This window comes from Callospermophilus lateralis, chromosome 1 (assembly GCF_048772815.1).
Source record: "Callospermophilus lateralis isolate mCalLat2 chromosome 1, mCalLat2.hap1, whole genome shotgun sequence".
Classification (NCBI taxonomy): Eukaryota; Metazoa; Chordata; class Mammalia; order Rodentia; family Sciuridae; genus Callospermophilus; species Callospermophilus lateralis.
In genome coordinates, this window is record NC_135305.1 from 63,178,728 (window position 1) to 63,193,924 (window position 15,197).

Here is a 15,197-nt window from a genome sequence, read left to right on the forward strand (position 1 = left end):
AAGATACAGGAAAACATAACATGGTTAAATTTAACACATGGCCTCTCTATCACTCCCAAATAGCCATTAAAAACTGAGAAATAATTGTGGAAATTCTTTTCAACTACCTAACTGCAAGCCACTATTTAAAAAAAAGAAGTTAAAATGAGAATAAAAAATGAAAATAGTTGATACATATTGATCAAGGTTTAGTTTATTTTTACTAAATTTAATTTATATGCCAATTCATAATTATCTTTTATTCTTTCATTAGTACTCTACTCTTTTACATTTCAGGTTCACTTTCCTTCAAATTTACTTTCAGTATATTTACTTTGTGATATAATTCAAATTGTGATGAAAAATTTTAATGATTACTTTGCTACTGACATAATTAAACTTTGGATTATGAGGTCCAGAAAAGGAGAACAAAGAATAGACTTGAATGCAAGTTATACTTGTGATAAAAAATTTACATAACAAAATAGGCAAATCACATGATAATACTACATGTGTCTCCTACTACAAAGGAAAGGTATAAAAAATTATATATACTTGGTATTTCTAATATTATTACTCTATATCACATGTAATGAATGTTTAGAAATTGTAAATTTTAAAAAAATCATGCAATACTTATTGTACTCATCAGTTCAGCTAAAGAGAAATATTTAATTAATTATGTTATCTCCAGCATCCCCCTTCAATGTTCAGATACTGCTTATGTCACTGATTTTGAAATTACTTGCTGTTTTATCCTGAAGAAAGATACCTTCAACCAGTACAATAATTTGTGAGTGGAAATATGGGTTTCCCAGGGACCCAAGACACAGTATACAACTTAGCCTGGACCTGGCTGCTTTCCTGTGCGTGATGATGCCACACCAACAGCCTTAGTTCAAGAAAATGTTAATAAAATGAGTGAAAATGTTAAGCATGCAGACATTTTGCATAAAGCTTTTGCTAATTAAAAATACCCATGAACTGATCTAGATAGTTTCCATGTTTAGAGGGTGTCACAATAGAGGAAGAGCTGCATGAGAACACATTGCATCTCATGCTAGCATAGGAGGCATCTCCATTTCACTATGTCTGCATTGTGAACTATCCAGACACCCTTAGTAGGTTTGTGGGTGTAGGCTCTTCTTATCTGTCCATAGCTCAAAAGAACACACGTCAGGATGTACTAACAGACATATGAAACACCTTTTCTTTCTCTCCCACCTGCCTCCCTCTTCCACCTCTCTCTATTTCCTTCTCCTTCACCTTCTAGCTATAGAGTTATCAAATATAAATACTGCTGGCTTAATACTCATTTTACATTCAGTTTTATCAATATATATCTTTATTGTATATGGTTAACAACATATCCTGAGCAAATTATAGGGCAAAAGGTTTTGCAGAATTTATAAAATGATTCAATTCATAAATACAGTCTAACATATTCTTAATAACATTAGTGCACAAAGCAATTTTAACTCTTCCTGGATCATTTCCAAGCATAAAATGCTTATCTGGAGCAGTGAGACTATTACAGCAGTGCTACTGAGCACCCAACTCACTTTAATTCCTTTATTTTAGGAGACACACATTGAAGAAGCAAGCAAAGGTGAAGCAACTTTCTAGCAAAAGGTTTCTCTATGGTCATAGTTCAGGGACATTCCTATCTCATCACATTTCACAAAATGTCATAGCACATTTTTTTTTTTTTACTCCAATATGCTTTCTAGACTGCTTTAGTTAGTGTCATTGATGCTTCACTGATTCAGTAAATAACATTACTCTGAAAGTAGGGCACCTAAGCTCTTGGAGGAAAACGACAAGAATATGATCTTCCATAATCAAATTTTGATGGTTCATTTATATTATTTATATCTACATATATTGCAAAATATAACAAGTCAATAAAAGTACCTATATACATTGTGATGAATGAAAGGAACTATTATTTATGACAATTCATTCAGAATAATAGAAGAGAAATTATAGTTTATCCCATAGGTTCTGAGACTCTACTGTTATGGTTTGAATGTGATATGTCCCCTAAAAGTTCATGTGTGACACAATGCAGAAGGTTTTGAGGAGAAATGATTGGGTTTTGAGAACCGTAACCCTATCCTGAATTAATCATTAATCCCTTTATGGGATTAACGGAGTGGTAACAAAAGGTAAGTAGAGTGTGGCTGGAGGAGGTAGGTAACTGGGTGTGTCTTTGAGGTATATATTTTGTATCTGACAAGTGGAGTCTCTCTCTGCCTTCTGATCATCATAGGAGCCGATTTCCTCCACCACACTCTGCCTTGGTATTATTCTGCCTCACCTAAAGCCCCAATGGAGCCAGCTGTCTATGGACTGAGACCTCTGAAACTGTGAGCTCCTAATAAACTTCTCCTCCTCTAAAATTGTTTTTGTCAGGTCTTTTAATCACACCAATGAAAAAGCTGACTAAAACATCCACGAACATTTAACAAAAATAAGATTTGGACCAGACATACATAAGTAACAAAGGAAATCACAGATATTAGATAAAACTGACATGAATTTCAAAATACCCACTCTACCAGTCCCTTAGGTCACTTTTTACTATATGTCCATTCTTTCCTTCTTTCTCAGTACTATGTTCTATCCATATATCCTCCTGGTCCTAGTCTCTTTCCTCTATATACTCTTCACCAGATCAAATTCATATTTGCCTGAGGTGGTAATGCTATGATGATTTTTTTCTTTACTTAATGATATCTTCCTATTTCACATTATAAGGTGACAAGTCTGTAAAAATGTTTGCCCTACATGCTTCTGGGTCTAAGACAAAATGTCGGAAGTGGTTAATAAGGAAGTCAAGTTAGTTGACCAAAAGGTGATAGGCTAAAATATTCAGAATGAAAATAGGTCATTTACTTTTTATACCATAACATGTCAAAAAAAATTAATAGTGTCAATTTTCTTCACACTAACTAGCTTTAGGTATGAAATCCCCTAATACAGTGTCCTTCTACTTCATTAAACTGTTAGCTTGTGAGTCATCAGCAGACACTAGCCAGGTCTGTTGCCTCTTGGATTTAAGGCACCTACACATTCATCTTTACAACTATAACCAATCATTTTTAAAAAGTTGTTTATACACAGAGATTGGCATACTAAAGCAATTATCCATTGTCCATCCATTTTGTTCTTCCAGGACTACTTACTTGGTTTTGTGAGAGTTCTAGGTTAGAACAAGAGTGCAATTTGCACCCATGCAGTCTATATTGCTTTTAACTCATCCATATTGCTTAACACTACTTCATTAATAACATTGTCTAATGGGGGAAATTAGATCCAATGCAAAATAGTAGATGAAACAGAGAAGAATGCAAAACATGATGTGTAAGATGGAGCTGTTTTCTCTAATTACCCACCTTCAAACAAGTGTCTGAAGTTCTATAAACTAGAAGAATATGATCAAAGGATTTGAAGGTGGCATAATTCAGCTCATTTTCTCCTAAACTCCACAGGACTAAAAGATTGGGAATTTTTTTCTCAGTTGCTTCAAAAGTGTGTGAGGGCATACTTATTTTAAAGAATATGAAGTTATTTAGTAACATAATATTTAATGACAGAAATTTATTTGAATTGTTTTTGATAAATTATACATTTAAATATGCAATACATTTATACATATACATGTGTGTGTGTGAATATCACTGATTTAAAACAAACATCCATTTTCCTCCTTTTAATATTCAGGAAATTGGCATTTTTATTAAGTGTTTCATGTTTTACATGTAATACAATTTAGAATAATCTCTGCTATGTAAATTCATATAATTCATATGTTCCTTTTGCATAACATTTTTCTTTGTCATCTTTGATGTAGCAGTGAGAATAGGTATAATTTAAACATACATTTAAATAGCAACATCATTTTTCATTTCCCCTGAGAAAAACATTTTCTATGTATTTTTTAAACATTTAGCATTAGATTCTATTACAATCACTTTTATTTTTACTATATGTTGCATTTTTCCCATATACAGAATTATGACTACTTAAGTATTTCTATTCTGTGAATATAAAAAAACCAATTACTTGAAAATTCTAAAGGCAAGGGTTCATTTTTTTAATTTTAATAACTAAAAGCAGAAAGTAAAGATTTTCCTTCCAACATGCCACCACCATTTATTGAATGACAGACCACTGAGAGGAAAGTACTGATAAATTAAGCCTCATTTGAAACTCTTCTGATAGTAGCATCTCTTCAAGCATTTACTAATACTGAAGAATGTGCCAGAACACATTCAGTATCAAATCTGGCTGTGCCCTGTCCACAACTGTTGAAGCTTTTAGCTTTCCCCATTGAAGGCATATAGAATATTGTTGGGAATAGGAACTGAATTCTAGGTTATTTACAAATGTATACAAAGAAAAGGCCACAATAAGTGTTGGATGATTTTCCCAAAGTCATTTAGTTTTAATGGGCTAAAATTAAGCAACAAATGATCTTTAATTATTATACAAAGTTTATGTAAACATGTATTCCTGGTCTGAGTGCTTGAAACACTCCAAACTATATTATATCTAGAAACTTACAGGGCCTGAGCAAAGGATAGAATAATTCCACTTAAGCACTGTGATATAGGAGTTTTTGTCACTACAGAAAATGTGATTAATTTTCACCCCCATGAAATATGACTACACAATAGCTGTATGTAGCTTGAATACTAACCTTCAGTTATTTTAAACAGAAAGTACATGCTAAAGCCTGTTCACAGTTCACTTTTGATCAAGAGGACTATCTTGTTCAAGTGTAACATATCAAATATAGACTTCAATAGTATTCTGTTTAAGTAAATAGGTCAAAAGACAGATTTTTTTGTAGCAACATTACTTTTTTAAAAAGTTGAAAAGGTATACTTTTCAAATTCATTATTATATTTCAGGGTTAATTTTTATTTTACCTGACAAACACATTTTAAAAGCTTGAATGAAGAAACAAAATGATATAACAGCACAGAAATACAAACAACATACAATAATAATGTGAATGACATTAGTAACAAATCAATCAATAAATACAAAAAGTAAAAACTACACAAAGTAGGACTGCAGTGGGAATTGCTAAAAGAGACATAATTTAATAATGAAATGGCAGGATGCTAAAATTGTCACAGGAGAAAGACATTTTGTGCAGTGGCTGTGAGCACAACCTTTATAATCACATGAAGACTATAATCCCAGGTCTGTTGCCTTCCAGTTGTGTGATTTGGGGCATAGAAATCCAGTTTTCTCATTTCTGTCATAATATGTGCCTATCAACAGTTGTGTAGATTAACTGAAAGAGAAAGGACTTAACACAAAGTCTAGAATATAGTAAGAGGTAAATTAAGGGTACTGTTTTGATTTTAGACAAAAACTAATTAAGAAACTAATCAATATAGGGAGTTCAGCAGCAGGAGGAAGGACTGAAACTGGGAAAAGAAGAAAAGATTCATTCATGAAACAGTTGCCACCAAAGTGGCCTAGAGGCCCAGGTGGGATTTTCTGATAGGGTTGAAATGAAGGTGTTACATGGTGCATAGAGAGAAACCAACTGCAGGCTCAGACAGGAGAAAGCAGTCTATGTTCAGGAATTGAACAGAGGCACATTTGTTTGATATTTGATTTCTCACTTATGCAGAATGCTGAGGGTTGCTTGAAAGCTACATTGGAGCCAGATTCCAGAGCATTGAGAAAATCAAGCCACTTAAACAGGAATCTCACCACAGGGTGCAGACATCCTGCCAGCTATGTAAAATCACCCAGTGGGAAATGAGAAGAAAACATTAGGATCCTTACTCTATGTTTTAAAGACAAAGTAGAAAGTAAATTAAGTCTTATTAATATTTTAAATAGATTGATACCAGTATTCTTTCACTTCTTGTCAGTTGGTCACATGATCTATGGAAATCCTGGCAGAAAACTGGAAGTTCTGCTATAAGGAGAAGTTACAGAAAGGCAATCACTTCCTTTGTTCAAACTTCATATTAACTGCTTCCTTTAATATAATATTATATTACAATTTATGGTTTAAATAGAGTTGTGGCTTATAATACCTTGTTTCAACTAAACTATCATGAGTAAGTGGTAGGCAAAACAGCCCTGCAAAAGAATCACGTCTTGAATAAACTAATAATGTAAGAACACATGTTACTAAGGAAGCTAACACTTTTCATACTATTATAAGCTTTCAATTGGCTTGTAAAACAACATGGTAAAAACAGTGATAAATTAGATCTGATATGAAGTTAGCTAAATAGTTTTCAGGAGCACTATTTGAAATCTATATCTACTTCAATTGTTGTAAATAACAAACCTTAACTTAAACATATCACATGATTTGGAGTTATAGTCAGTTTACTGAGAAACCATCATGTAACTTTATAATTTCAGCAAGTAAGTTTTTCAATAATTTACAAAATTTGACAAAATTGAATTTAAAACATTTGGAATATTCTTTTGAATTTTTTAATTTTAATAGTAAAACACAAACAAAGTCACATATTATTTGGAAAAATTTGTCTCCTGCCATGGAAAAATGGCTTAAGTAATATGTGAAAAAAATAGTCATAAATCAAATTGCATTCTTTGCTGGCAAATTATGTCAGAAAGAACAAAGAAACAACTGCAGAATGTTTGTGGAAAGGCTATTGGAACAAATTAAGTAGCCAAAGGTTTGGGAATATTAGAATCAAATTATGGATATTTCTAATGTCCTCAGTTCATAATATTCCCTATTTCTGTTTAAATGATAAAATACTTAAGAGAATTACTATTTTAAGCAACTGAGAAAAATATACCAATGAAAACAACGTCAATATTAAGTGATTTGTTTAATTAAGGTGCACATATATTTTCAGATTTTCTAACAGTGCATTATAGTTACACATAATACTGGGGTTCATTTTGACAAAATTAGGCAAACATGGAATTTAATTTGGTCCAATTTATTCCCCAGTTTTCCCCTTTCCCTTATGTCCTCTTTCTCCATTTTGCTTTCTTCTATTATACTGGGATTTTATTTATTTATTTATTTATTTATTTATTTATTTATTTATTTATAGTTTTTTTCCTTTTTTTAATTAGTGAAAAACAGTATAGAGATTCTCCAAAAAACTAGGAATGGAGTCACCATATGATCCAGCTATCCTACTCCTTTATATATATCCAGACCTAAAATCAGCATACTATAGTGATATAGCCACATTAATATTTCTAGCACCACAATTCACAACAATTAAGTTACAGAACCAGCCCAAAGGCTTGTGAAATGATGAATGAATAAAGAAAGTTTTATATATGTATAATATAAATATATGTGTGTGTATATAGAAACTCCATTGTGTGAGTTTATATATACATACAATGGAGTTTCACTCAGCAATTAAAAATGAAGAAATATTGGCATTTGCTGGTTAATGGTATGGAACTGCAGAACATCACCCTATGGGAAATAATTCAGAAGCAGAAATTCAAGTGTTCAATATTTTCTCTCATATGCAAAAGCTAGACCAAATTATTTTCTAGGGGAAAAAAGGGGTTGGGGAATTCAATGAAATTAGAAATCAGTGGAGTAGAGCCAAGGGACTGAAGGGGCAGGAAGAGGGATGGGAAAAGGGAGAAACAGTAGAATGAAACTGATCAAACTATTCTTTGTACATACATGAATATATCACAGTGAATTTCACATTTATGTATATATATTAAACATTTTAATATCAAAACTTTGCATATTAAATATTGAAGAGTGGCTTCACTTATTTGAATTATTCTTTTTTAAACAATAAGGTTGCAAAGGTTACATAAATAGCAGCACATGTGAAATTCATGTACTGTATCTGTTATAAATAAGCCAGGATTGTATAGTACCTCAGAATGTTACTAAAGTAGTACATTTTATACCAACGAGATCTTTCTTTGTGTTTTGAAGATATTTTAAAACTTTGTGCTGAGATGGAAAATAGCTATGAAATTATTTTACTCACAGAAATTCACTAAATTACTAATTTAATTACAAATTTAGTTAAATAACTTATTTAAATTCATTAAATTAATTTAAAAGTAGCAGAATATGAAGATTTAATTAATTCAAATAAAAAGAGAAGAATTCTAAAGTTGTCCAACTTTTTGGTGATGACAAATGGTTATTGGCAATGTGCTACTTATTAGCTATGTAGGAAGAAAATAAATATTGATTACCAGAAAATGCTGCCTGTTACATATTTAGGTATATTATGCAAATATTATCTATCTCTATGAGAAAACTGTGATGTAGAAACAGCTCTTTGAAGATAAATATTTTGAAATCATCACGTTATTATGCTACATAAAATGACATTCCACTTTTAAAAGCTGTCATATCTACTTATTTAATAAATTTTAAAACATAATATTTTAATCAGCTTAAAAATCCCCAAAATGAAGAACTCCAGAATGGTTTTAAAAGCCATTTGTTAAAAATAATTTTTTTAAAAAAACACACTTTCTGTTAGTTAACAAGAACAAATGATGAGAATCAGTGAAGAATAACATTTATATGTGAATTTTTCACAATTGTTTCCATAACTGTTGTCCAAAGCTATACATGGAAATCAGGTAGCAAGATTTGGTGTTTAAAAAATTTGGGTTACTTCTTCCATTTATGGAATATTCTTGTGAATATTATCCATTTTCTGCTATGTACAGTCAAAATAGTTTATTCTACAATTTAACTGTGAAGTTGGATTTCAAATAATTCTAACATAAAACTTTAGACCAGGATTTAAAAAAAATATTAATATGTATTCAAAGTTTTTAAAAAATATATTATTTTTAATAACTTTTAATGTGAAAACACACATATATTTAAGTAAATATGACAATTATGATTTTAGTTTATTTCACTGACTTATTTTCTATTCATTGTCAATGCTTTACAATATAGTAGTAAAATAGTGCAGATATTCAATTTATGAATAAATTAATACAGGTTGAATGTCTATTATACAAAATACTGGAGTCAAGTAGTATTTTGGACTTCAGATTTTTTTTGGATTTTGGAATATATGCATAGGCACAATGAAACACCTTGGGTGTGGTTCTTAAGTCTAAACATAAAATACACTTATGTTTCATATGCACTTATGTACATTGCCCGAAGGTGATTTTGCACAATATTTTTAATGTCTTTGCATTTTGACTAAGACCCACACATGAGGTCAGATGTGAAATTTTCCATTTGTAGCATCACTGAGTCTGAACTCACAGAGATTCATATTTTGAAACATTTTAGATTTTGGATTTTTGGATTATAGCTACTCAATTTGTACATGCATATTGAGGGTGCATTGATAATAATAAAGAGAAAATGATAAATGTGTAGAATGGAAGCAAAATTAGTGTACTTCAAAATATCTCAAGTATTTCTTAAGTTACACTTAAAATTCAACATAGAATCATTGGGAATAGTTGAGTGGTGTACTTAAATTGTTAACCATGAAAAAAACTTATTTGAAAACTATATCCTAGAGAAGTGAGAAAGAGGAGTCATAGTGATCAGTAATCAGATTACCCAAGTCACTGAGAAAGGCCAACAAAAGCAATAAGTAGGATAGTGTCCTTAGGACTAGGAGGGGAGTGTAATAACTTCCATGTAGAGAACAAAGGGAAGGTAAGAAGAACTCAGATCACTCAACAGATTAGCAACTGGAAAGCAGGTGGTAAGTGAATAATGGTGCCATTATTAGAATGCTAGAAGGAGAAGATGCTTCTATAGAAAAGTGAATAAGACTTTGACATAATGAATTCGAGTTTATAGTGAGGTTTTGAAGGGAACTATCTACCTGTTACTTGAAAATGCAGTTCTAACACTCAGAGGCAGAAGGAGAATGAGTAATACTGATATGTCTATTGTGAAGAAAGGGAGTAAATGTGAGAAGTGTTCATGTCGCTCTCCTGGGAGAAAGAAGACAGAACCCAAAGAAAAACTTAATTGTTTTGGGATGGGCAAAAGAAAAATCATAGAGATAGTCAATTTATCAATTTAGAATTTACCAGACTTCTTAGAGAGAGAGAGAGAAAAAAAAAAAGAGTTCATGAAAACTATGGAGAGTTTACCAAAGTGGGAATCAGTATAAAACATTGAATTCTGCAAAAGAGTTCACTAATAAAAGCATCAGGAAGTGATGGCTAGAGCTAGTCATTATAATGGAGACTCTACTAAATCTGCTTTTATTTTTGGCTCTGATAACACTTATTTATATAACACAAGAATACCAGGATTCATTAAGTTAATGTGCAGTGCATCATATAATAGAGAAGGGTTAGGGCTGGCAGCCATGTATTCAAACTATAGACTAAAAAAAATAAATCAGGGTTGTAATAGACTATAATTTCTAGTTGGAGCTTTAGTACTGATAAAATAATTTCTCTATATATCACTGCTGTTAACTGTGAATTAAATTATTCCATTAGATGGTGTAAGATCTTTTGTAGCTCTACAAACATCAGAGCTACTTTAAAAATTATACAATTGTTTGTGCAAATACTATTTAAAGTGAGGTACTCTTAAAAGTTTCTGCTGCTGAATATATATTATTCCTTATTGTACTTGGATTATAAATAAATTCTCAATATTAGATATACTGAACAAAATTATTACAGAATACATAACATTAAAATCACAGTTAAATACTAAAATGAACTACTTTATGAATAATTGTTTTTATTCTGGATTTTAGCCACAACGCTTTTGTACTTTTGGCAATCATTTTATGGATGACCATACCTTATAAGGCTTTCAAGTGGAAAGAAACTTGTAGCCTTTTGAAAACCAAGTGACTAAATGAATACAAACATATAAAGACACATAATTTTACATTAAAAGGAAATATTGACATGTCTATTGTAAAGAAAGGGAGTCACTTAAAACTATAGGAAATTTATCACTCTGTGTAATTTAGATAACTTATTTGATAGATAATGACATAGAAAAACAAATCATAATTATATTTTATATAAGTTTGATTAAGCTATCTGAAGTTTAAGTAAATTTCAGCAAAAAATCATTGCACTTCTCTGAAAATGTAATGCACTGCGTAAAGGCCTTCAAGTCTGTAATTATCATTGAATAATTTGTGTATTTAGTAGAAAATAGTGCATTTTGTAAATAATTGGTATATGTATATAAACACAGGAGACTAAGCAAAGTTAGAAAAATATAACTTACTGTTTTTTCTTTCCCAGGTTCCACCTGATCAGATTTTGTGATGCCTGCTGCTTGTGGCTGTTCTTTCATTTTTGCAGTTATTTTAACTTCTTCCTTGGGCAAACTCTGTGTACCAGGTGGCAAATCTTCCATTTGGGCCTGTGGTTGCTTTTCTTCTTGGACTGCCTCTGGAGACACTCTGCCTTCATGTGTTTCTTCAGCAGTCTGTCCTTCAGCTTTGAGTACCTCATGTTTGTCTTTCTCTTCTACAACCAATGATTTTGCTTCTGGGGGTAACTTATTGTCTTCAGAGGTTGGCTGCTTTTCCTCGGGGATTAATACTTTTTCTTCTGAGAGGGGTTTTTCTTCTTTGGAAGGTAGCTTTTTTTCTTGAAGGGTTGAAACAACATCTTTCTTTAGTTTACTCTCTTCTTGTTTTTGATCTGTGGTTCCCTTGGGCGGAATTTTATCAATTGAAGGTATTTCTTTTACTTTTTCTGGAATAAGTTTTTCAGCTTCAGCTTTTACTTCTGGTTCCTTCTTTTTTACTTTTACTTGGGCAGGCACTGCTGTTTTCTGAGATGGTGGTTCTACAGGGACAGGTACCGGAGAGGCTTTGGATCCTGCTGGTATAGTTGGTGTTTTGCTCATGTCTCCTAGCTGTCCTGATATTGCTCTCTGGGTTTGGCAATTTAAACAAAGCCATTCTTGAATCTGCAAATAAAATAGAAATGAACAGATTGACTATAATGTATCTGTTTCAGTGTAATTATGCAGGTGAAAATTTGGCAATGCCTGGTTGCTTTTTTTTTTTTTTTTTTTTGGTATAAGAAGAAGGAGGTGGGTCATTGTTTTCTAAACCAATGAAACAGTGACTTTTTAAAAAGAGTACAAACAGACTACTTGAGTTGTAAAAATAGGCAAAAATATCTAGATACTAACAATTCACTATGCTCACCATAAATGAGAAAACAAAACAAAATATAAAACAAAAAGAGAGGAAAAAAATGCACTAGAGATGTTCCAGGGCAATCTCCATGTTTGAGGGGTAGAGATGGGGAGGAATCTTAAAAAAAAATTATTTTTTTAAGTTTGGTGTCTTCAAAATTATAATTTCATCATGAATTTATTCAAATAATATTACATTTTACAGTAATTTCCTTTTAACAATCAATTAATCAAAAGTCATTATCGGATATAGCCTATCATCTCCTAACTCTTGGCATGGGCCAAATACCTTTCTAACTACCAGAGTAGAACTTTACAAGTACAGGTCGAATTTTTAAGAACCATTTGTGCATAAATATCTACTTGCTTTTGAATTAACAAAATAACATTATTATTAACACTAACCACATTTCCTCATGCAATTGAGCAAAAAGAATTCAATAGCTCAAACTGTTTGTCATCTTTTCCCCAGAATGTTCTGATCTGCTATCTGAAACATTTCCATCTCTTTGCTCTTCAGCATGTAAACCAAAGCCACCTGCACCAAATCAACTGAGGTGGTATTCAGACATACGGTTTCCTAGCAACCACTCCAAAACTATTTAAGCAGAATCCTGGGAGTGGAAGAAAAGCGTGTCTACTTTTTTGACAAACTGTCAAGTTAAAGTTTTTGCAAATAAAAACTGAAAACCATTCATAAATAAGAATACTTGACAAATGATCACACAAGAGACAGATGATGTTAGACTAATAAAATTGCAGACATTCATGTTGTACTTTTTCCTACATGATACCATTTCTAATATAAGAAATAAAGGCTATACATGTATCTACTTTCTAATTATTACCATTTGATGTGTACCCATTTTATAAGACACAGGGGGTAATGGATCTACAAATATTATTGCATTCATATGTTGCATTGTCTCTTGAGAAGGTCAATTTCAAATTGCTTTTCAGATTGGCATACTCTTTCTAGGAGCTTAGCTTTATTTAGAGACAAAAAACACTTACTGTTGTAGAATATTACTAAAGATCTGTTTCATTACTTATTTCAGCTTCCAGTATCTTCAGACAATGTTACTTAATATCTGTGACTGAAATCTCTAAACCACCATATTTCTTATTTGCTGATTAAAAATTGTAAAGACAAATGTCAATTCTTTAACCTCAGTAAAAGTTCATATAAAACATTGGGATGTATTATGTATTTATTTACTTTTTTTTTTAGTTATAGGTGTACACAATACCTTTATTGTATTTATTTTTCTGTGGTGCTGAGATCAAACCCAGTGCCTCGCACATGCTAGGCAAGCGCTCTAACACTGAGCCTCAACCCCAGCCCCTCATTGGCTTTTCGTGAGTGTGATCAACCCATATCAATTCCCTTCTTAATTTCATATTTAAGTAGCTCTGAAGGAAACTGTCACTTCTTTATATAACGACTTTGTACACAAGTCATAGGAAAGAAACTTATTTGATCCTTTATGTCAAATACTAAAAGTTCCAGTCCTGTGTTGAACTGTCCCTGAAGGAAGCATTTCCACAATACCTACAGAAAACCAGTCATCACCTGTGCTGCAGCTTTGAAAACCATTACTGAATTAAGCCAAGTCTTAAGATATTTTCATTCAGAGTATGGCTTTCTTAAAGACAAAACAGATACAAATAGCTACAGCACAGTGCTATTTTGTCACATGGATTCTGAAAAACACATGCAGGTGTCCTGAGCATTCCCATCAGGCCATGTCCTAATGTAAGTCAGTCAGAAACTTTTAATATACCAGAAATATAGCTTCTATTAGAAAACTGAAAGAACAATCATTTTCAAGTGATTTGAAATCGAAGTAAAAGATAAAAAGTATAATATACTTACTCTATTTTGTCATTATCAAGTGCTTCACTTTCCTAATGTAATATAATGCTTGGTAAACTATAAAATGGTGATAATCACCAGGTAACTAAGGCCTGTCATATGGACAGAAGGCAATGGTATAAATTCAAGACAAAAGGGGTGTGGTTCAGAGATCTTCACTGGCTATTTTGATTTAATGTTTTGCTAAAATTCCTATCCATATGAATTTAGTTAAACCATATAGTTTTAATCATTGCTATTTTATAATTACTTTTAACATTAAATTGCCATGTTCTTAGTGCCATGTTCTTAGTATCTGAGTGGTTTACAATGCTAATAAGGAAGCCAATCCTAATTATTTTCACTATATTTTGACTGGTTGTAATCAGAATTAATTTGGAAATTGATGTTTCTATCATGTCACATAAGGACAACATAATTCATTCCTGTATCTATCTATTCTATACATATTTATTCTCTTTATATCTACTGAATACATACATCATTTGGGAAGTGTATTTGCAAGGCTTATTGTATCAGTAAACTTACATTCAAGGAGAAGAAATAGAGCATGAGTAAAAAAAATTACAATAGGCAATAAAAAATAAATAGGCAGGAGAAAGATACTCTGTTGCAATGCAGAGTGAGGGAGATACCATTTCTAGCCACACATTTTCCAAGATTTGACCTTAAATAGATAAATGGGATAAATTATGAATGTTAAATAATTTTTGTCAAAATTATTTATTGTCACCATTTGACTATTTAAGATAACAAAAATACTGACTGCAAAACAATATTTATATTCAGTAGCAATCAAAGTCAATAACTTCAGGGGAAGGCCTGATTATTTTATTCACATTGAAATTCAACCACTACAGTAAGGGATGGGGCATATCAAAATATATGTAAATGCTTCAAAAAATATAATTATGTGAATACATGTGGAAATTTAAACAATAAATATATTGTTTAGTTGTAAGAAGAAAAGGATAGATAAGCTTGAAGAATCAAGTAGAGACTCTTAGCATTTATTGTCACATAAAGAAATTAGACACTTTGTGGAAGAAACTGAGATTCAGTGAAAGTTTCTGTACCAGGCCGGCTATATCAAGATCAATCATGAAGAATGTAGTTACCTAACTATACAGGTAGAAATAAAATCTAGAGGCAGAAAGAAACTAAAATTGTTTGAAGAAATAGAAGGATATAATG

At 31.6% G+C, this 15,197-nt stretch overlaps 1 protein-coding gene across 2 annotated transcripts in view; it reads right to left on the reverse strand.

Annotated features, from left to right (window-relative positions):
• Pclo (piccolo presynaptic cytomatrix protein) overlaps positions 1-15,197 on the reverse strand; it is a 403,000-nt gene that overhangs the window by 190,825 nt on the left and 196,978 nt on the right. For both annotated transcript variants that reach the window (XM_076862544.2, XM_076862539.2), the window contains one exon: positions 11,201-11,893. In XM_076862544.2, coding sequence (XP_076718659.2) covers positions 11,201-11,893 — 693 coding nt within the window. The remainder of the gene's footprint in view (positions 1-11,200; positions 11,894-15,197) is intronic.